At 34.1% G+C, this 25,182-nt stretch overlaps 1 protein-coding gene across 3 annotated transcripts in view; it reads left to right on the forward strand.

The window, feature by feature from the left end:
• Sap47 (Synapse-associated protein 47kD) overlaps positions 1-24,599 on the forward strand; it is a 33,156-nt gene extending 8,557 nt beyond the window's left edge. For 2 of the 3 annotated variants that reach the window (XM_011303921.1, XM_011303922.1), the window contains exons 4-9: positions 2,938-3,059; positions 17,726-17,863; positions 18,074-18,213; positions 19,104-19,249; positions 19,926-20,084; positions 22,996-24,599. In XM_011303921.1, the coding sequence (XP_011302223.1) occupies positions 2,938-3,059; positions 17,726-17,863; positions 18,074-18,213; positions 19,104-19,249; positions 19,926-20,084; positions 22,996-23,144 (854 nt within the window). In that variant the 3' untranslated portion in view covers positions 23,145-24,599. The remainder of the gene's footprint in view (positions 1-2,937; positions 3,060-17,725; positions 17,864-18,073; positions 18,214-19,103; positions 19,250-19,925; positions 20,085-22,995) is intronic. The other variant, XM_011303923.1, reaches the window with a different exon arrangement.
• The last annotated feature ends 583 nt before the right edge of the window (positions 24,600-25,182 follow it).

Raw genomic sequence — 25,182 nt, forward strand, 5'->3', positions numbered from 1 at the left:
AGTTGGTTCTTGTTGTTAGCACGAAGGAAACGAGAAGGAACTCTCTTCTGATTTTTCAATTCACATGATAGATATTACGGAGAAGTAAGAGAGAAAAAGGTATCATTCAAAGGATATCTTTGACTTTGAAGATGTCGCGAAGAAAATTCGATCTTAAAAAAATGGAATGCTTACTAGTATAATAATAATTACTAATAAAAACCTGAAAATTAATCATTTCTTTCTGGAATCTTCACGATTCTATTATAAAGAAAGTCGAATCATCTTGCAGAGAAAATTGTTCCATGGCTCAGACTGCTCATGAAATTTCTCATCTGGTAATTTTACCCGTAGAAATTCCCATGAGACAGCTGAACATGAAATATCTCTCTAATAGTTTACCTCACAAAAGCACTGGTCTCTGGGGTAAATTGCTATTCTCCATAAACAATCTGGGGTATGTTCAAAATTTGCATGGTGTCAGAGAAACGGGTTCACATACTACCGATGTGTTTCACCCAACATATTCAACATATTGGGTATTTAGAAGAAAATCAATATTGTCAAAAGTATGTTGAGTAAAAAGGGTCGTATTTTCACTCAAATTTGCGAAGTAACGCCCGACCGCTCGGAAAACTGTCTAACGCTAGTAAAATTACATGTTTCCATTCTGCTATTCATTTTTCTTCCCTAAAGTGACCAATTTACGTGAAAATTTGAGACACAAACTTATTTCGTTTAGTCACTTCTTTTGCCGTGAACCTCCGAAATATTGAACGTCTAAATAATTTCATTTACAATTATAAATAACTTAATTTAATAATAATATAATTTAAAAACCTATGGAAAGTCACAGTCGGAAATAATTTTAATAATAAGTATCAAAGCACTTGTTTGTACCAATTATTAATAATTTTAGAAGACCTAGAAAAAAAGTCTAATTCACCGAAGAACTTGAAGAATGGAGAAAAAATGGTGTAGTGATTATAGTTCTTGGGGGTGAAGGAAAGCACTGAACCTTATTTTAGCTTTTTGCTCTACAAAGTGAATAGAGCATTCAATAGGGAGTCGAGGAGAAAATTGTTCCATTGAAAAGACATTTTTTGGGATGAAGTATGCTAGAGTGGGAACTTGGTACAAGGGAAATAATATACTCATTGCTGATAAAATGAGATTTTTTTTTATAAAGGTAAAAATGTTGTAATGAACGCAATTATCTGAGGGCTCAGAAGATTTATCCACCAATTTGTCTGAGCCCAAGGAGTGTCCATTAGACAATTAGACACCAAACTAGGCGACGTCACCCCTGTAGTTGTTTATCCCACAAAATTACCCAGAATTTCGAGGGAAACTTTCCATCCTACATACGCAACCTAATTTCCATATCCAATCTGCTTCTACTCTAGATACAAAACATGCTGAGGTGGTTATAATTACTGAGAACAAAAGGGGGGATAAGTATTGAATTCTACATCAACTACTTTTTAATAATTTAAGATGAATGGCATTTATTGCAGACTTGAAGAAAAGATAGTATGTTATAGTACCAATGAAAAGATTTTTTTTTTGCTCTCAGTACGGTCGAGGGAAATGTTGATAGTTAGCAGGACCGGAATAGAGATAGAGTAGTTGCTAATGAAAATCTCAAAATTATTATTTTTTCTCGAACAATCAACAGTTCCATTATTACAAAAGTGGAAACTGTTTTGGGAAGGAGATAATAATAAGAAAATAATGGCTTAGGCTCTGCTGGGTGCTTTTTCCTGTTTTACTTTTAAAATTTCCATGAGATAATTGAACACGAAACAACAGACCCTCGCCATCTCCTTAATTATTTATCTGAGGAAAGCCCCAGCGTCTTCCGTGAAACTTATCATTGAATATAAAGACCCTCTTTTCTTTCGTCATAAAACACAAGACTGGTTATTGATTCAAAACTGCTCACTTGGTACGTGGCGAACTCAGGTTCATCGATGGCGTAGAATTTTAGAGAAGTAAATTAACCACGTTTTGGAAACTTTCTCTACTCGTTTTATTTGGCTAGTTTCCTTTCTCTTCGGATCCATGATCATTTTGTGAAGCATGCTACTATGAACTATCAAATATTTTGCAAGTTCTCGTCTGGTCCTTAACAGCCCTTAGAAAGTTCTCGTTAGATAGTTACGTCCTTCAAGTGGTATGGAATACTCAGAAGAGTCTGCGATCATAAAATTCTGATATTTCACATTTACTAGAGATACTGGGAGATGTATTCTGTGGAAATTGAACCCCCTAATTTTTCCATGAGTCGTCGATTTCAGACAATGAAGTTTTATTGATTAATAATTTTTTTGAAGTTTTAATTCAGTTGAAGTTGCAGTGAGGGATCATTTATTTCTGCCAATTTATTTCATCCACTACATAAAATACAAAAACGCGAATGCAGTAAAAGAATGTGAAACGTTTGTGGATAGAGATTCTGCCTAGAGAAAGATCATTTCACCGACAAAGTCGTCTAGAAATATTTCAAAATTTAATAAAAAAAACTCTTTTACCCGTGAAAATTCTTGTCTCCCATAAGCTTTGCGACTCTATAATCTCTAATTTCACTGAAGGAAAAGGCAAGGCCTCGCTTAAAATACCATAATTTATTCACCCACGATAAAGAGAGTCGGGTGAGGAGAAATCCAACGAGAAAAATCTTGAAAATGGAAAAAAACCAAAAGCACCAGGCGATGCCAAAGTTCATAAAAGAACATGTGATTCTAGGTCAGTAAGGATAATCCTGACTCGACCTCCTGCTGTGAAAATCTCCCAAGAAAGCTGGGTGAGGAGGACTAGAGCTTCATGAACTGTGAACACATCTCCAATTTTACTTCTCACTTTCCGTCTCCTCTCAAAAGTCCACATGAAATTTCATATCATGACTGTGTGATTGTTCCTTATTTTCAATTTTTCTCATTTTTATCTCTTTTGCAGTTTCAACGAAAGCATTAGCTGGTGCCAAGAGCTTCGGTGGCTTCCTGTACAGTGCTGTCAACAAAGCTGGAAAATCTGTCGTTGAAGCGAGTGTGAAGATCAAGAAGACCGTCGAGGAAAACGTGAGTTATCTAAACCCAATTTCTACACTGCTTGTACCTAAAACCACACACTTTGAAAAACAACATTACTACTTGAACTCGAGTTAACTCGTATCCCTGAAACCCTCCAAATTACCTTTAGAAAACTCCAGCGAATCGTTTGCGCTTATTTCTGGCTATTCTTCAAGGCGCTATTGCCGATTTCTTCTCGCTTTTCATGTTCTTTATAAATTATTGGGAAACCGTGGCCCAAACCCAAAGCCCATCGGTATTATCAATCGTTTCTCAGAAATTTGTAGAAAAACTTGAAAAATAAAAAATATTAGCGATAACTTAATGAAATTACCAGTTTTTTGAGTTTTTTGATAAATTACTGAACGGATTGACCCAGAAAATACACCGCTTTTCCATTTCATTATTATTTCATGACACTCAGAGTTTCATGAGACCACTATAATTTTCCTGTAGTTTTTTCAAAGTTTTATCAATTTTTTCAAAGTTTAGGGACAGTATAGCTGTGTTTGCTAATAAATGAGGAACATACTCGCGAATTCTGATACTGCCTAAAAAGTGCATTTTCAAAATTCTTGGGTTACACTGATGTGATATATGACAAAAAATGGGAAACATTATTTGGGTCGATTGCAAAGCTTCCACTCGGAAGCAAAAACTTAGAAAAATTATTGCACCATCATTGAATTTGGGAAGCCATTAAATAATGATAAAATACGAAAATAACATATTTTTCGCGTCAATCTGATGAACAATTTGTCATTTGGAAACTTGAAAAACCGGTAATTTCGGCCGGTAATTTTCTTTTACCGTAAAGATGGGTTTTTATATTTTTTTTTAAAGAAGATCACCCTAAACTTCTGATTTATAACCGTGCATTGTTGGAGTAACCCATAGTAAACACTGGATTTAATAACATCTCGTTGATTTAATGACGACGGACCACCAGCCATGATTCATTACCCAGCCATTTTCAATTAATTGCCCAATTACTCATATTGAAAACGGCGATTGCAGGCTAAACGGTAGTGATGTCGAAGAGGATAAATTATTTCCTCCGGTGTTACTATCTCTATTTATCTAATTATTAGTTTATTTATTTACTTATTTATTGAGCCCAATAGTCACACACCCGCGGGAAATTACATAAATTGTATAAACGCTTAGGTAATTCCCAATCGAAGTTCATGTGTTTCAGAAAAGAATGGAAAAAAGGAGAAATTATATCCTGAAATGTGCACGTGATTTCACGCACAAATTTTCACGAAGAATTCTGAAAAAATGAGGTTTTTTTGTACCATAAAATTGTGACTCGACACGTGATTTTTCTTGATCTTCCCTTATTTTTAAATGGGGCCAAGGACGAAAGCAACATTTCGTGAACATCGCACGTAAAAAACTGAAAAAGATAATTCAAGAAAGTTATCCTTCTCATCGTGTGAACGTTTGCATCGAGTTGAAAATATCACAGGTGCGATTTGAAAGCCATTTCAATTAAGTAGTATTCTGAGAATTGAAAGGAATTATTCGTTTTGGATCTTTACTTCTCACTTTCTTCTGAATTTCAGTCGAAATGCACTTCGCTACAGGATAACACGAGTTATCACAATTTTTTATGTCTATGACGATTTTTTTAGAAAAATCTGTCCGTAGGCTTCCTTCCAATTTTTTTTTCAACTTCTGTAGCAACTCTGTGAGAATTCAAGTTGATTTATATTCGAATTTTTTATGTAACGTTTTTACTGCGTATTTTCCACTGAATATTTCATAATTAAAAAAGGGTAATAGATGTCGGTTTACTCAATTCGTCCTCTGCAACAAAATTTTTTATTTTAATGTTTTTGCTTCCGAAGGGAAGCATTGTGATCGTCCGATTTTTTAATTTTTTAATTTTGCTCGCAAATGAATTATCATTTAAATATTTCGAAAACTATCCAACCGATTTCAACGTTCCACATCTCGAAATATTCATCTCGATGTACTCTATCTTCATCAATTCCAAGTCACATACCTCATCATGGGAAATTTTCGAGAATTCTCAATAAATTTCTCAATTCGATCCATCGTCAATGCAAAATTTCAAGTTGAACGATTAATTTTTCAAGAAATGAGAGTACACCATTCATCGCATCAATCCATTGACGGCGATTAAATACTGAAAAAATCCCTCAAGGACACTATATATCACGTGACCGCTGTGATAGCTGACAACCTCTGCATGTTTATTAAATTTGATAATGACAAAGACTCAGCTTAACGCTGAAAACTATGAAAAATTGATTAACCACAATCGACAGAATTGATAATTCCACAAAAAACATGGACTCCATCAAATTAATCCCCCCTTTTATGTATAATATATATAATATACTCAAAACAACTATAAAATCTACTAGATTCAAGTATATTTTTTCCGTATCAGAACAAACCCCTGAACAACTGAAATACCAACGATAATGAGTCGGAAGAATGACGTTTCAACATTTGAAACTACCTACCAGTACATCTCCCTAAAAAAGTGACACGAAAAATGTATATTTAGTCATAGAATTTACCCCATATTCTGACACATCTCCAAGAGTCGCCGAAGTGGTTCCTCTTCACCTAATACCAACGGGCATAAGGGCATGCAGGGGATAGGATAGACGTTGAAAGGAGTAGGGGTAGGTGAAAAAAAAATAAGAAAAAAAAGAATGGTTTCAAGTACAAGTACACGAGACTCGAAACAAGTGGTGGACTCGTCTGGTGAACGTACAACCCGAAGAATAGGGGTGGCATGGTATTGATCCAGACAACCACCACCACAAACCTCTCCTACTCCCCATTTTCTCATCCCTCTCCTGGTTTTTGTGCCCACCCTTTCACGGACACACCCTCATCCAGAGGGGCCTCCGTGTCATGGGCGTAAAATCATCGAGTACCTCTGCCACCCCTTGGTATCTGGGCTTTTATGGGTTGATGGGAATTCCGATGGGAATACTCTCGCGTTACAGTTGGCACACAACCAACACATGGCAACCTACAGTTATTTCATAGAGAAATGCTTGATAATACTGATGGACAATTGGGCGAATTCAGCCTAGTGGATTTACCAGTGTGCAATATAATCGGAGGTAGATTGGATCGATCCATTGGTTTCAAAGCCTTGAACTTTCACCATCAATGTGGTGATTATTTTCTACCACGTGGGGTGGGATTCATTCACTGGTGGATGCTCTTTTCACACGCATCGTGTGGTCTTTTTTGGCGATTTAAAACTCGTGGCTGCTTCCACCCACACTATCATTTTTTAATGCTAATGAATTTTTCGTCGACCTGTTCATGGCCACATCTACTCGTTCATTCTGTTATCAAAAATCCAGATGCAACGAAACGTTTTACCCTTTTTCACTACATAGTTTAGTTTATGAAAATTACTGTTCTTCAATAATTAGAATATAGATGTATATAAATATGAGGAATTCTTGGAATTTAAAAAAAGTTATATGCATATATATAAGATTTGAGAAAAAATATATCACTATTGCTATTCACATTCTTTTTTAAACAGTTGCTTCCTTTAAATAACGAATTGGAATTGTTTAATATCTTGGGAATTATCGGTAATTCTTGCGCTCTACATTAATTTCGGTACAATTATAAGAAATAGGTATTGACAGGAGAATGAATAGTTTTAATTTTCTAAATTGCAATTTTCATTTTATTTGATGTACTTTTCGCCGAAAGCAGACTTCTCAATACATTATGGATTTGAAGAGTTTTCCTTAACGATTGAAAATGAGGCATCAAATTAAGACCTTCAAAGTTTGAAGAAAGAAAATAATTGCAAAAGGTTCGAAAACTTGGGATCAAATGGGTTCTGGGAATATCCAAGCATCTTTCACAATTTGTGCGAACTCTATATGAATTTCCAGATTGTACATCAAGCTTTCCAGTTTAATGACTAAAGATCATTTTGGAAAAATCAATAACTATTTTAAATTATTGGAGTAACTTTACGCAATGGGTATACCTTTTCTCGAACATTCACCTTTAAATAAATAAATAAATAGTCAAAAGAGTTCACACATACGCGACCAATTTCTTCGCACTCGATTTCTGAGAAAAGTCTGAAATAATTAATTACTATTTCCATATAATAATGGGTAGACAACAAAAGTGATCGTTGATAAATTATTAATGGACCGATTCCACAATCGCAACAACTGAAATTTTAGAATTCATTAATTTTCTACTAAAAAGACGCTTTACAATTTTTCTTCAAATGAACAACCATTAAGCAATTAAACTTGATTTGAAAGTTAATTTGAAAGTTCACATTATAACAATAATAATGGTGATACCATTGATCCATGGAATTGGTATAATTTTGTCAGGAGATATCAAATGGACTTGGAAAATCCAATTTGATGTGAGCAATCCCAACTCTCATGCTGTTATCAGCACATGTCTTATTCAACCCGAAATTATCATTTACTTTGATTAATTAGGAGTGGGCGTGCGGTTTGATCACTTAATGCTTCTCACTGGTTCAAGTAAACTTGTCTCTCCCGTTTATTTTAGTTTCCTTTACGCAACTAAGAACCATAAAACAATTTGACACATCGATGCATTTCCCAGGTAATTTACTTGGTAACTACGGGGAAGTGATTGTATAGTTGGTGATACCCAATTACAGACCTCGGGTGTGCTTGAGATTGAACTCGATCGATCGGCGGAAGCCATGACCTTCAGGGTGATAATCAGAACTCGTGGTACGACGGATGCTATGAAAAATGAGAAAACTTTGCGATGTTAAAAAAAATATATTACCACAGACCGAGTGATAAATTCAGGATGTCTACAGGGAGAGGTTCCCGCAACTTTTTTTCCCAATAGAGGTATAATTCTAGGGGGAAACCTGGAAATAATTTTTCCATTTCAATATTATTTGTTCATTTATCTTAATTGCTATTGAATTTTATTCGTGAGTTATCAATTATTTTTTATCTCCATTTCCAAATGAATGGAAACAATAACTGATATGGAATTTATTGCAAACAAAATAGCTTTTCAATAATAATAATTGTTGAATGTGTCAATCCGATTAACAAATTGTTGGGAAACTTAAAAAACCGGTAATTAAGAGAGATTCCCACAACTTTTTCTCAACTAGAGGTCCAATCCCACGGTGAAAACTGGAAATAATTTTTCCATTTAATTATTATTTGTTCATTTATCTTAATTGCTATCGAATTTTCACTCGCGAGTTATCAATTGCTGTTCATCAATTGCTCTTCTGTCAATTGTTGTTTTTTTTAAATTTTTTATTTTCATTCCCAACTAAATGGAAACGATAACTGATATGGAATTTATCTCCAATAATTGCGGAGAGATTTTCGTGTGGGAGGCAATCGTGGGTTGATTGCAGTGGCTCTATTTTCGCAGATGATTGTCAACCACGCGAAAAGGGAAATCTCAACGTTTAACATTTCACGTGGAAATGCCTCGAGTGCGAATGCTTTTTTCTAACCGAACTATTCTCAACATCTTTTTCACTCCATTTTTCTCCATTTTTCATGTCTGAATACTCTGAAAGGTCAACAATCAGGTAAACACTTGATAAATAAATTAAAAAAACAAGAAATCCCTGGAGTTTTGCAGCAATTATTCATTTAAGCTGCTTGAAAACGTGACTGTCTTGTGAAAATATCGCACGTCTTCGCTTCGACACCTATCGCTTTTTCTTTTCTCAATCTCCATGGCCCTCAAGTAATTGCCTATCCAATTATGATAATAAATTAAAGTCGAATAAGAGCTGAATACAAAAGTTCTTTTACGGTAAATTAATCTTTCGCTACAGAATATTGTAAACAAAGTGAATAGATGAAATTGACTCACCTGGAGTTAATTACCGGTGTACGCGAATAATTGAATTAGCGGAGGTTTTCATTACTCAACAGACTTGCACTCTGATTTGAATAATTACCCAATTCCTTCTGAGATCGTACTCTAATTTTCCTCCCTCTATTTTCCAATATCTCTTTTTCATAGAATAAATCCAAATTCTTCACAATTTAACTTCTGTCAAATTCGAAAAATTATAAAAATTGAGAAAAAATTTGAGAAATAATAAAAAATTTTCAAATACAAAAGTTAAATTAAAAAATTAAATTTTAAAAAATATTACAGAGTCTGAAATTGCTCGCTTATTTTTATTTTAAATTCAGATTGAAAAGTTTTTGATGGTGCAACTTGATTTTTCATATTTTAGGTGGTGGAGGAAATTTTTAACGGGTTTTATAGCGTGGGGTCACGTGACACGAAGCATTAGAATATCTGGGTCATGAAAGGCAGCAACCCACTTTGAGGCCTCCCTATTGCAGCCCTTTTGGTTTGACCCTGGCCAACCCTTTTACCCCCACCCACTCTCAATGCTAAAATTTTTTAGCTGGTCTGACAAACTCTACCGAATTTTCATGTTTGCCATGCACCGCTGATACTGCACTTTCAATCAATGTACGTCAGCCCATTGAATTACTCTCTACAGCCCCTCGACACTTAGGGTATTGATTCTTTCTTGATGACGGTCTCGTGTCAATGTGAACAGTTTCAATGCTCAGGGTGAGCTTTAAAGGGATCAACCTGTCCTTTCGATTGTTTAAATACCTTTATTCAGTTTTTACCATTAATCCACGCAATCAAATTTTATCATTATCATCATATGTTCACATAAATGATTTATACTTGGAAAAAATCCAAGTCATTTGGGTAGAAGGATATGGAACATGGGGATATAAAAAATAATATAATATTTGTTTCTCTTTTTTTTTTTGGAAATTCCTAATCAATTCCTAATCAATTCCTAATCAAGTGAATTACAGATCTGATATTTGAGCGTCGATTAATTCTTTAATGGTCTTGATATAATCGCGAATACTTGAAAATTTATTGAGTGCGTAAATACTTATTGAATTTGAATGAATAAGACAAATGTGAGAAAGACGACGAAAATAAACGATTTATAATTTTATAATTTTAAGATGTGATTCGGATATTCACAAATTGTTGGGGCAATATTAATTTTTTAACAGCTAATTAGAAAAATACTCTTCAAAATTGTGAAATCCAGAAAAAAATACCCGAGACTTCCGTAATTCTGAAGTGAAATCTGATTCCGTGAAAAATTATGAAACGAACCTGAAATTTTACGAGCGTTTCGCACAGCTTTTGTTAGAAAAAGCATTTCCCCCTAGAATTACGCAACTCTCACAGATTCTCTTCGCAATTTCTTCTTTCCATGTAAGTTTCAGCTAGTGAACAAGTCCTGATCCTCAAAACTCACAAAACACTTTCCAAATTCATAATTAATTACGGTTTCATCTTCCTAGAAGAAAAGAGAAATTCCCAAGAGTTTCCACCAATTTTTCAAACTCAGCAACATCCGGACAAATCTCTGGGGTCCCATGTAAAATTATTTCCTTGAATTAAAAACAAAAATAAGAATTCAACTCAAGCTTTTTCCTTCAGAAAAATGTGAAATTTCGGGGATAATTAACGGCTGGTAGAATAGTAACACTAAACGTAATTTTAGAGAAGGAACAGTCATGAAATTTCAGGTGTCAGTGAAAATGTAAAAAGGTCGAAACGAGAATTCCATTTTTTCCTGTCTATTCTATCCAATAGGAATATTCACTGTCGAATTGCATTTATTTTCGCGTTAAATCAGAAATTTCATAATTTTCCTTTTCTGAATTCGCATTCAGTGTCCCTACCTTCTAAAAATTCAACGATATACTTGCCAGTCTTTTCCGGTTCCTTCTGAATTATCAGGGGAAACGGGAGCTAAAATACTGGAAAAACTCCACAAAACTCCACTTTCCAAATTTATAATTAATCAAGTTTTTGCCGTCGCAGAAAGAAAAAAAAACCTCCCAAGAGGTTCTCTTACCAATTCCTCAAAGTCAGCAACATCCGACAAATCCCCGAGGGCCCATTGACCATTATTTCCTTGAGTTTTTAAAAAACTCGAGACTGCAACGCAAGTCCTGCTCGCTTTAGTCAATTTCTAACGAAAGAATCGAAAAAGTTTACACAGTTCTAATGACCTGCCTTAAACACTCGTTTTCCAAGCTACTGGTGGAGGAAGATGTCCGCCGGGTAAGTGCTCGTCTCGGACAACGAGGTTTTACTTTTCATTTTACCTCCATTATTAAATTCCGTTGAAAACGGTAATGCAATGGTGTGAGTCATGCAGGGGAGAAATAGGATTTTTCATCCCCCTGTAACTATCAAATTGCTCCATATCAGAGACAATATTTTCTACTCAAATCGTAACTGTTATCACTTCAAACTCAGGTACCATCGCTTAATTTGAAATTTTAATTTTCACGTTAATCTTCGAGGATTCATCATATGAATACATTTTCTCTATTGTTCTCGTCATTTTGGAGTCTAGGCGCTTAATATGTGGGCTAAATTACGAGTTTCCACACAGCCCTGAATACTGAAGGATCGTAAAATTATCATAACTAATTGAAGAGCTTCGTGTACAGGGTTAACGAGGGAAATGCATTAAACCCGGTTGTTTCTCGTCACGGTTCTGGTTTTTTCTTCCAGTGATGGAGAAATGGGGTTTTCATTTGAAATCATTAACGATTAATAATTATAGAGACCTCATGCTAATTCCAATGCCTGCTTCTTCAGACCAAACTGAATGGGTAAAAAGTTTTTGTTTATAAAATTTAATTACTGGTACTACGATTTATTTTTATTTTTTGAGAAATTCGTGAATTTTCCTCTGTAGCTCTGTGAAAATTTATAGAAATTGGTGAGAAATTTCTGTCAATGGCTCCTGAATTTTGAAGTGATATGTAAAACTTTTCTAGGAAATTCCTGGCTGTGTTGAAATCAAGATATTATTATTTTACTTTCAATATTTTTTATTCGTTCAAAATGGATTTTTGAAATTTCTAAAAACTTCCATATACGATCAAAATTCAATTAAATTCTCCATTGAAATTTCACTATCCAATGAGAAAATCAAAGTCAACTGTGAATTTTTATTCAAAATTGATAAAAAAATTAATTTATGAATTTTTAATCACCTGACATCTCACAATTTATTGTTTAAACACCCGAAGATTCTGTTTTTATAAATTCACTAATTAGTTAATTATTGATAAACGATTATAGAAGATGATAATTTTTATTAATTAAATAACAATCTGGGTTTCAATAAAGCTTGAAACAAAGCTCTGATGTTCAACTAGAAAAGCAGAGCAGGATTTCAATTAAAAAAAAATGAACATCCTTGAATGTTCTTAATTGCCAATTCAATTAAGTCACGTAATTCTCCTTTTTTCAGGCGTTAAAAAATTTCCAGTTCCCTAGATTTTCCACTAGTGTATAAAATTATCCGAGCCTTTTCTGTTCAAATCAAATTTGATACCACACCCCAGAGTATTGCTGCCAACCAGTTCCTCAAATTTAATTTCACTGCCGACAGTATGAGCTAATTACTCGTAGACAAATGATTTCCACCGGGGTTTGGCTGTTACAATTAAGAATGAAAAGAGAAGGACAGAACCAAGAGCTCCTTTGAAAATTAAGAATGAGATAATACTAGTTGAAAAAAATGACATTCCATAAACAGTTGATTACCAAGTGTCTGGACAGCAGTACTAAACGCAATTGCTAGGAAAAAATCATGAAATTCCAAAGTTCCGTGAAAATTCAGTACAGAATTTTGTTATATAGTTTAATTTGTAATATGATATTAATAAACATTGTAACATTCCATTGAATTTTCACACTTTGAGTGACTGTTATTAAAATTCAGAAATATATTTACCTGAATTTTCTGGTCTTCTATTGATTTTTAGGGGAAAGTGGAACGGAAAGGTACAGCTTTTCCTGATTTTCCAACAGAACGTTCATCCGTTCATTTCGAATTATTTTTCCGGGAAAATTGAACCAAAAATTCACAAATCCGCCTCACTTTTCAAAAGAATTCTGGAATTTCGTTTCCATAAATCGCATTTCGCATCCCGCAAAATTCAAGAATATATCACCAGAATTTTCTCGTTCTTTACATGCGTAGGGAAAACTGGACGGAAAATTCGGAGTCCTGTCTGATTCTTGTCCGAAATTCTGGTTTTTCAATAGCCAGAGACTCCGAAACTTTTGGACTTTTCTTCAATATATATATAATATTATCTAAGAGTTCTCTGATTTTGCATTAATTTTTTGAGAAAAATGGGCTGAAAATTCCCAGTTTTGCCTGATTTTTATGACAACATCCACATTGAATGCAATTATAGCGCGATAAAAATTGGGGGAATTTGGCAGTGAAAATTGAGGGAAAGATAGTGAAGAGTGAGAGTAGAAATCGGGCATGTTCTACTTGGCGAGTAGAACGAGGGATATAACGTCAGTTATGGGTGGTCCTCGGTTTGTTTAAAGTGCCACCATTTGTGGATCAATAGACTTGCATCACCAGTGGAGTAGAGGTCATGCTCTCCAATGTTGTACAAACCCTTGACTTCACCCTCCTTTCTCACTGGTGGTACAGCATATGGGTTTTTGTCGAGGTGTGTAATTCGAGGCCAAGTGCGAGAAGCGCTGGGCAAAATGACAGAATCTATTGACCTTTCGCGAGTACCCGCTGATCGAGAGTTTTTAATTGAATTATTGACAATCGTCATGATCCTCGATGAGTTGTAGAGTTCCTTATTTATCGGGAAAATTCAGCGGTTGAGCAGATCATAAAATAATACATGAGACAATTCAAAGAAATTAAACATGTTAAAGAAACAAATTGTTAGTTCAATTGAAACGATCTGCCTTTCTATTCTCTTTTACACAACGAGCAATTAACTTTAAATATAAACAATTGGTCAATAGTCAAAAGTTTTGACTATCATTCATTATCAATAAACAATAACTCCTGTTTGCAAATGGTGAATTATTTCTTCTAGGAGTTTAATTCTCCTTTTTGAAAAATGAAAACAATCATTTCATTAAAAAAAAGAATCCAAATTTAATGAAATCGAGTTTTCTGGAATTTTTTGCTGTTCTCAATAATCTCTGAATTTACCAGTAGGGTAAAAGGGCGACTTTTAGTCAATTTAAATCCTAGCTGAGCTATCAGAGAAAATGTCTGAATCTAAACGAACCCTTGCCTCTGTGCTCATTCCATTCTTCAAAAAAGGTTCTCATCGTGGAAAAATGTATTCACCTTTTTTAGATTCGAAGAAATTCCCTGGGAAATGAACTCCAGGCGCGATTGATTCGAGCTTTCAAAAACACCTACCTTTTCTACCAAAATCATAAAAAATAAAGAATACGAATTGCAATATCAGAAATTTTCCAAAGATTCTATCCTCTTTTAACTAGAATTACTGATTTTTTTTTTAGAAACTGTTGATCAGTTTATCATTAATTAATAACTCCCGAAATGTCATGGTCACGATTTCTCGAAACTTTTTTAAATTCATAAAACGTTAAAAAAATCATAAGAAAATTACTGCACGCTTATGAAACTTAATGAATCATGAGATAATGTTAAAATTCAAAAACTATATTTCATCGGATCAATCCGATCAACAATTTGTCGAAAAACTTAAACAACCGGTAACTTTGGTTACAAGGAGACAGAACATCTTTAATGAAAAAAAAATTGAAAATGCCATAACAGATTTGAGAAATTAATCTGTCGGTTTTAGAACCCTTTAATGTAAAGAGGAGTAATTCCCAATGGAAATTGCCAGTTTATATTTTATTTCCAATGGAAATACCAGGAAAAATGAGAGAAATTGCCACCAAATTGCGAAAATAAAAGCAAAACATGAATGTATCATTATATAAATTTGACCTGAATAGACGAGACGAGTAATTGTAAAAAATCAGTGCAGTACCCGAGCTTTGGGAGAATTGGCAAAGCACGAACAATATATCCCGAGAGACGCATAAATGCCGAGGGCTCGGGGAAAATCAATGTCGTGGCAAGTTGCTTCCAACAGTATAGCTAAATCTCTAACTGCATTCGTTATGTACATATGTACGGGTATAACTACTTATAAAACCTTTACTGAGCCTTGGCAACTATAAAAATGAAATATAAACTATAGAAATGTCTGGGCAAGGCATTTCCCAAGAGATTTATGTTTTCGATAAATGAAAATTTTCAGAGACCTCAAAGCTAAATTGACAAATCGATGGAAATCGTTTTCTATTTTTCCTTTCAGGATTTTCATCGAGTCGCGAGGACGCATAAGAAATTAATCTTTTTCACTAAAAAAATTAATGAAGCTATTCCCTTTACTTTTAAATTCATCATTATTCTTTGAAAATTTCATTTCTGATCATTGGACATGTCTTCGTCTTCTGCTTACATTTTTATTATTTATATTTTTACAGTTTTCTCATGGGTAAATTATCAACTTCATCATAATTCGAATAAGAATCTGTATAGTCTAAAGCTTGTTTATTTATTTCTGCTGAGTCCATTGTGATTAATTTTTTTATATCAACCGAATCAATTTCACGAATTGAATATAATGTCAGTTATCAGTTAAAACAGTTATCGAATTTTTCTTGAACATGAAGAAATTAGGTTCCCCTGAAATTGCTAGACATCCTTAATTTCCCGTGAAATCATTCAATTTTAGAAAGCAATTTCGCGATGTCGGATAAAAATTAATGTAACCAATATCCGGTGGCAGGATCTGACGAAGATTTCTGAGATAAAATTGCTCAATTGAAGAAAAAAAATGTCTAGAAGTGCAGAGAGGCTGAAAAATATTGAAGTCTGATGAAGATATGTCTCCAGCGAAGTTTATTTCAATCTCAAATAGTCTGATATATTCTAAAAATCTTATACCCAATGTTTTATCTCCTCGGGTATTTCCCACAGGTGCAGATGAGGTGACAAGATAGCCTGAGCTATCGATCCAACCACCACCATCATTGTACATTCATGTTATTACGGGTAAACCTGCGATAATACTCACCGTTTGAAATATCATACGCGTTGATATTCCCTCATCATCATGTGAAATCGTACGATACAAAATAAAAGAGGGAAAAAATGGAAATTGGATGTGGGAGAATTATCTGACAAACTGAACGTGCTTGGATTACTTTTCCATGTAAATAGTACTGAGTTTTCATTGGGAAAACTCTAGTTTAGAGTGAAAGCATTTTCAATTTCACGGTATGAAGCTTCCCTGATCCACGTGTACTTACCAGAAAAGGTTTTATGGGAAAATGAAAACTGGAAATTAGACATGGGGGATTACTAGGGGAGATTCAATTACAATTAGACTCATCTCTAATTGTTATTTCACAAGTCACTCTAGAAAATTACCATTAGATTCCCCTTGAACTTCTCTGTACAGCAATTATCGAGATAAAGGGAAGGTTGAATGATTAAAAAAAAATTCACACAATGAACATTATGAGTGATCGAAATCATATTGTCGAGGAAGTTTCAATAAAAACATTTTAGAATATCTCTACTCATGATAATCTTGGAAATAATTCTGGTTAAGGAATTATTGTCGATATCTTTCCATTTTTCATGTTTTTTCTTGGCTAATTTCTGGGAAACCGTGGATCAGATTTTTTAAAAAGACGTACCTTTTTTTCCTGTTACTTATTGCAACATTATTTTAAAAATTCATAAAAGTTTAATACAACGTCCGTAACGCGAACAGCACAACGAACAGTTCGGTAAAATACAAGCAAAAATCGTATTTCATCGGTTTTTATGGAAAATTCGTAAAAAGTTTCGTAAGGTCGATAAAAAGAACATAACTGCCCCGGATTTTTTACTGGACCTTTATTTCGACGTGTGGATTACCAAGCTTTCACGTAATTTTCATTGTACTTTTTCTTTTCTCTTGACGGATTATTGACGATATGACTGTACTTTGACGATTTATTCTGTTGAAATCCTATTCTATGTTCGCTGAACGTCAAAGCTTTCTCTCGAACTTGAATTAGCTGTTCATTTCGTACTCAGGATAGATTTTGCAAAAGTAAAAAATATTTAAAACATTTACTTAAAAGAAAATAGTTGGAAAATGATTCAAAAACATAACAAAATCAATAAACCTCATCTTTCCGTATTCTTCAAATTATATCCGGAGTTCCGTTGAATATATATTGCCAACTCAATTTATATTAGTATATATTATATAAGAGTAGTAGCCATAAAAAATAATAGTTCATCCAAGAATATCAATTCCCTTGAAATGTAAATATCTCCGTACATTCACTTCTGGCAACTAAATTTATTGAGAAGTAATTATTTCTCGTAATTATTTATTACTAGTAATTATTTCTCATACACACCAGTACGTGAGGGGTTCGAACATAAATATTCAGTAGAAAATATATTTCAAATGCCTGAATATTTATTGACCGATATAAATGACTTTAACACAATTCCATTACCAAATGTGGAGATTACAAGTCTGAGAACTATTGGATGTATCATTCATGTCCCCTAGGAAAAAGGAAAAAAATCCTTGAATATTCCAGCGATTTGCACTTGATATCCTCGTCTCCTCCATTTTCCACTCGACTTCCTACATTACACTTGATATACTCCACACATACAGACAGGAAAATGCAGTGACCTGTGCAAACCTAAAGATTTTGAATGAAAACCACAAATAAAATATTTGTAGAGACTGATAGCTGAATTGAACAAGGAGCAAGAAGCCTTTATCGCTGGAAAGACCAATGAAAAGGGTGAAGCAGTGGCTCCCTGGGTTGGAGCTCCAAACGAGGATGCGTTGCGTGAGGAATGCCTGGCTCTTTCAACCGTGAGTTATATTTTATGGATGTTTCATTATTTCATAATGTTTGCTTCGAGTTAAATCCGAGCTCCGACACATCAACTTTATGAGAATGCACAGCATCTCCAGAATTCCTTACGATATTGTATCCAGAGACTAGGGGAAAACTGGAAGTATAAATCTCTTGAAGAACTGGGAAACCAAAATACCTGAATTTTTCATATTAATTTGTTTAAGGATCGCCGTAACTTTGTGAGAGCACCACCACCTGGAGTTGAATTCGAATGGGACTTTGAAGCTATTCAACCAACTGCACAAGCTACACTCGCCTTAGATCCTAATCTCGAGACGATGAGGTTCGAGTTAGTACCAAAAGTGTAAGTACTCAAATGATAATTGTTGATTAGTTTTGCCCGAGGGTAATTCTTGGAAAAAGCATTATCATAATGATAATTATTGATATCCCCTGAGAGAGGACAATCTCCCTTATAATTCTTCTCGTAAACAGACTAGGTTTTTCTTTCATCTGCAAAAAGACCCTGTGAATGAGATTGAGAAATTTAAGCTGAATATAATAGAAATGAAATGGTTTGTAGAATTAATATTCACTTTGTTGAAATTCTGGAGAATCTCCAGTTTCATTTCATTTTAATGGAATACTCATTCGGAATTGCCCTTTTGATTCAAAGTCAAGTTCTTAGCCGCAATCTGCGGTGATGCTCATTTTGCGAACATTTATTATAAACTCTCATCTTTCATTAGTCTTTATACTGATGTAATAATGTTAAAACTTGACATTTGAAAGATGAAAAAGTATTTTTTCTTCAACGCAAAAGTGTAAACATATTCGAACCATTCGAACCATTCGATACAGCCTAATTTACCGATATCCACATATGACCATTAATTAAACGACATTGATACAAAGAGCAATAAAATATGCAATCAATATTGAGAATTACATGAGTTACTGTTAGCTCAGGTCATCAAATCTGTTATTCCCCATGGCTTTTTACGAATGGCTCTCATTGAATCCATTTCAAGTTTATGATGCAACTCTTTAGCAATAACTGAAATCCATTAAAAAGAACTGAAACCATCGCTTCGATGTACGTGACCAATTGATTGAACTGACATCCAAATCTATATTGTCCAATTGAACCGAAAATACAATAGAAATTATAGAAAATAGGAAAATGCATCTGTATTCCAAGAATTTTCTCCCAGAAGATTCTGTTCCCCTCTAACGTTTGAACATGTATTTCAGTATCACTGAAGAGAACTTTTGGCGTAATTACTTCTACCGAGTATCCCTCCTACGTCAGAGCCATGAATTAAACACCTTGGCCAGCCAAGCAGAGAGTAATCCCAATCAAAGTTTGACATCCACCGGTAGCATCGATCATACTCAAGGTAAATCACAAGTCTCCGTTCTGAGCATCTCCTCAAACACGTTAAAGTACTTTGGAGAATACCTGCATTATTTATTCAGACCTGTGTAGTTATCATCTTATTTCCAGCTTTTGTCGCACTGTTTCCACACACTGTTTCCACACTTGTGTCAATTAGCACACGTTGTCTCCCCTCATCACTCGATGTTTCGTCTTGCATTAAATATTGCTGATTCATTCATTCGGGATATTCTCTATTTTTTTTTCTTGCAATACCAAAAATTAATTGGTAATATTACTATAGAAATTCCTCAGTAAAATTCTCATTCACAAGACGAATCAATTTCTCTTTTCCATGAAAAAACACCACAAAATTCATATCCACCTGCCTAAAAGTTTCATCCTAATTAATATAGTGTCGAGCAATATGATTATCTCACTTTGAACGTACCACAATGAATTTTCTCTGTCACAACGCGAACCAGAGGAATGAGCTTTATCGACAACGGGATTACAACAAGTTTAACATCACGTCAAATAAAAGTAGCATCTCCAAAGGTTTGCAGTAACAATATCAACAATAATCGTTCGATGCAACGTTGATGTTGATTGAATGAACTAAGGCAGTTTTAGTTGTTTTCAATTAGTATGGCTGAAGTAGTTTAGATCTGCAAGTATGTGTTGTATTTGTCGTACAGCCCGAGTAGAAAGCACCAAGGAAACCATTCAAGATGCTGAGAAAAAATCAACGAGTAGTGGTGCCCATGAGTTTGTGTCTGACAGTGTGAGGGCTTCAGATACTGACATAGAGGAGGTCAGGGTGGGCATGGAAAAGCTTGGTATGAAGCCGAAGAAAGGTCAGTATCAATAAAATCGATTAATAGAAACAGCCGATTACTTCTATTACTTCATGGCACATCGTTATTTTTCTCATCTCTAAGCCACATGACACTGAACACTATCAGAAATTAATTGGACTGAGGACTATTGTGGCTTTCTAATAAATACTCAATACACACATTCAACTCCAATTAATTATTAATAATAAAAACGAACTCCTGGATGAACGAATTATAAATATGGATCATCACTTGAATAAAAACATTCTTGGTACTATCGCCATCACTACTCACTTGGCTCCATAATTGAGGTTTAATATCCCACTGGACTCGTTGATGGATCCGACCACCGAGTGCTCTCATTGAAACTATTTCCCAGGATAATTCGTTAAAGTTTATCCCTCGTTGAGCTCTCCACATTACCCAAAAGTTTCTCGTAAACGATCCTTCACCTCTTAATTCTCAGAAATTAATCAGCCGATTCGGACTGGGTCCAATTACACTCGTAAGTATGTACGTGGTTTTATGTACAATGAGAAACAGCACGCTGATAGCATCCACTTAGACTCTGTACAACTCATTCCCTGGATTTAAACTACTGTTGCTTACTCGCTGTATCTATGCCGAACAAAATTCTCCTTGTGCACCACCATGTTGACACGTGTTGTAAAATTTGATAGACAATCTTGAAGATTTTTCCAAGAAATTCTAGTTTTATTCAACCGACAATATTTTTTCATTTAGAAATCAATGATTCAATCGTGTTCAATCTGTTTTTTATTTGATTGAAATTAATTATTTGATTGAAATTAATTATTTGATTGAAAAAAGTCAATGGCTCTTCATTTTTCTTTGTAACTTGATCCACGAAAACTTTCCACGAGATTTTCTTTTGCATTTTTTATAACAAAAAAGTTGAAAAGATTCTCCGCCAAATAATAAATCATTTCTTTGGAATATCTTATAGAAATAACTAGAATAAATTAACCTTTTTCATTCAAATATCTCTCTAAAAAAATATACAGCGATATTGCATACATTTCGTTAAAAAAATCGTGATTACAACTAGAATTTTGAAAAGTTAACTAATAGTTAACTTTTCAAATAGTTAACTTTTGAAAACCGGAAATTAGCAATCAATTTTTTAATTAAGTTTATCGTATTTCCTTTTTTCTGGACATATTGGTAGAGTATTTTTATTATAATAATTTAAAATGTTATCCGTCGAATTCTCCACGACCTGAGAATTCCTGAGGTAAAACATTCAATACAGATGATTAAAAAAATAATAGAATTTCTTGGAGTAAAGACTAGGATAGCTATGAAATTTCTGCATATATGGAATTAAAGGTAGCTTGAGTGTATCTATCAAACCATAACCCTAGTGCAGTCTGTCGAAAGTACAATATTGAATATAACGACGTTATAATGATTTTCAAACGAACAAATGAGAGGAAAAAAACCATTTTACTTGTATTTTGTCTGCAGCCTAAGAAGAGGAGAGTCCCGTGTACCATTAACCAAAGAACACATTAACCTCCTAGATACCATTCGTTTATAGCCTACGAGACATTCACTTTAGTTGACTAAAATCCAACTTTTCAGTTATATTCTCGCTACTTAATTATGACAATATCAATTATTCACGATTTTTAGTTGATTATATGACTCATACACACACAACATTCGTCATCAATTCCTCATATTTATTATAAAAAATAAGATACTATAGGATTCAGGGGAACGTCATGGCGATAAAATTCTAGACGATTCAATTGTTCATTGAATCACTGAAAGTTCTATAGTCTTTATTATCATTATTATTATATAGTCTCCAACGGGGCTGGATGAATGCATCTTGCGGAAGAGGAGGAAAATTTTAATGCAATAATATCTAGATGAATTTAGTTGAAGAACAAAAAAGAAATATAGTAGAAAAATCAGATAGCACGAGTAAGTGAGCGGAAGGGGGGGGGGGTATTTCAATTATTACTGAAACTGTTTGGGTAATTGATTAATGATAAAATCAAGCGATTAAAACTATTCGATTGACGAATAACAATTTGACTATTTGTCTGTCTGTTTGTCCGTCGTTTGTCTGCTCGTCTGTCTTCGTCGAGGAAATTTATGAAAAAAGAAAAATCTGAAAAAAAAAGAATTAATAAAGCATGAAATAATACTTTATCTCAAAAACTTCGTTCTCTTCGTGTTGTAAAATTGTAAGTAAATAATGATGAAAAATATAAGAAATTAAAAATGATGATCTTGATGATTGGAGTGAGGACGTTAATAGTTACCTAATTAAATTCGTTGAATGACAATACGTGGTTTATGGGGAGTTATTTGAACAAAGGGGAATGTTTTTAATGACACTATTGAGAAGAGTTTAATATTCGCAGCCAAACACGTAAATCCCCATTCCGTTGTCAATAAATTTTCCTTTTTTCACACGTGCTTGGCTGGTATTTTCGAATTCACGGATTTGGATGGGAGAAACGAGAGATGAAAAATTCAATATAAATATGTGAATATGATGAGTGATTTGTTGGTGATGGATTTAGTAATGGTTGGTGATGATATTTTCAATTTTCGAAGATTGATAGAAAAAATTGTTTCACGTGTTAGAAACCTATTGGTCCACTATCAACCGCCTGGACCAATCAACCAACCAAACTAAATAATGAATACGATAAATGAGGTAATTGTAGAATTAACTGCCTGAATGATCCATTTTCGTGATTACGTTTATCCACGAGTTTTCAATTATTATTTTTTTTTCATTCACAAGCATTCGTATGAACTTCCCTCATTATCACGCCTCATTATTATGACAATTATCGTACATACATACATACATCAAAGACACATGAAAAACACACCCAAAACCCTCTGGAAAACTAGCTACAACGCTGCTTGTCACTCTCCGCAGAAGAAGAATGGGAAGGGGAATTGGAGGCTGAACTCAAGGATTTCGAGATCGTACCAGGGGATGGAAAAAATACGTCATCCAATGACACTAAGGAAGACTGGGAGCAACAGATGGATGTACTACTCAATGAGGATGAGGATCTCAAGTGAATTATCACGATCGAGCAATCATTGACTTTTATTTACAACCATCGTGCTCAATTAATTAAATGAGTAATGATTTACTATTGATAATACAATCGACGAACTCCAAGAGCATCAGTCATTCTTTATGATTTTCCTTATAATTTTTTTCTCATAATGATAAACTGGAATTGTTTCGGTATTTTTGTTTTTTTTTTTAAAGCAAAATAAACCTGCTCGATCCTTAATATCTCTTAGGAAAACGGTAGGAGTCGGAGAAATCACGTCTCGTTTTGGAATCTGATAAAAATGCCTTCGACGTGAAAGAGAATCGATTGAATTTCACTCTGCCAATCTCGAGTTATTGACGATTAAAAACAATAAAACCATTAAAAATAGAGAATCATTCTATTTCAGTCTATCTCAACTCCAGAAGGAACTTCTCCCCAATCGTAAAATGAACATAAAGGAAACAAACAATGGCTTAAAAATAATGAATAAATAATGAGGATCTTTTAGCATTTGTCACCTGTCATTCATTATTATTGAGAATCGCACAAAAGGATAAAAGAAGAGATATAAATTTTTGTCACGAGTGCTGCGCCAGTCTCTGTACAGACAAAAGTGATGAATTACTATAGTCAAGAACCCATAGATTTAATGAATATATATCATAGTTGATTGTCGAATAAACTGGCTTGCGATAGCATCGCAGAGATCTGAATGTTGAATCGTTGATATGAATTATTGGGGAAATATTTTGTTAAAAAGAGAGTGCATTTGCCATCGAGGAGCACGTCTATGATCCATCCATTCCATCGATTCCTCATTTTCCATAATTTTTTAATAATTTGTAATTTATTATTTGATGATTGAAATTGTAGTGATGCAAGCGCTTGCAATATTCCATTATAAAATGACAGCTTTCGCGGATAATTAGAGGGATGGGTTCAAAAGCCTGTGGAGATGTCTTAGAAAGAGGCCTAATTGTAATGAAAAATAATAATGATAATAATGGTAATAAAACGTGATGATTTCAGCGGTAAATAATCACACGTTGGCCTCTAATCGATTTAATGACTTATCATTGAAACTGTTTTTGTGATTTTGTTTTCTTAATGTTTAACATCTGTTATCGCTACTCCTTTCGACATTTTGTGAATTTGATTGACGAACAAGAATATTAATGATTATATTATGATCAAGTTACAATTATAAATAATTAGTTTAATGAGTTAAAGTGGAGACGAGACACAATGTATTGAGTCATATCGGAGTTACGCTGTTACTTGTATTATTCAAATAATCTCTCGATTATCCTGATGAGAGGAGATGAATACATAAACATTTAAATTAAATATGATGAATTAATTAAGAGGATATGAATTATACATTCGGTACTTATGTATGTATATACACACCGTATATAAATAAATATATGTTGTTGAATCCATTGAAAGTATGATAATATATTGACTATTTAATGAATATAAGATAAATGATGCAGCAGATTAAATTTAATGCAACAGAATGGAATACTGAGGATAAATCAATTATTTAATTGCGATGATGTATAACAATAACAAACTCGTGTACCTCGTGAAGAAATAAAATAAAAATCGAAATAAGTTTGGCGTTGCATTCGTTTTTGCATTTACATATTGAGGAGAATTTTTTCGTCCGGTAGGCCCCGGACCTGACAGCGAAATCGAATTTCGAACAAAAACGTTTGTAATCATTTCTTCCATAGGATTGGCAGCATTTTTTAAATTCCTTCTACCTCGCCCGATTATCCTTAAGGCCCGGATGGAGGGATTTTTGCCCGACATGTCCCTAGGGAATTCCCTAGAAAAAACTAGAAATACGAGGGGGATACGAATAAATAGGATTGGGGGGGTGAATGGCTAAATTAGGGGTTGGGCAGATGCGTAAAGGTAGAGGGTGGCTGTAAGGATGAAGCTGGAATTGAGAAAGGGGTATGTGTATAAGCATGGTGTTTGTAGGCATGGTTAGGAACGAAATGAAGGGATGAAAATGGGATGAATGCTAGCAAAAAATTGGGGGG

This window comes from Fopius arisanus, unplaced genomic scaffold (assembly GCF_000806365.1).
Source record: "Fopius arisanus strain USDA-PBARC FA_bdor unplaced genomic scaffold, ASM80636v1 scaffold00035, whole genome shotgun sequence".
Lineage (NCBI taxonomy): Eukaryota > Metazoa > Arthropoda > Insecta > Hymenoptera > Braconidae > Fopius > Fopius arisanus.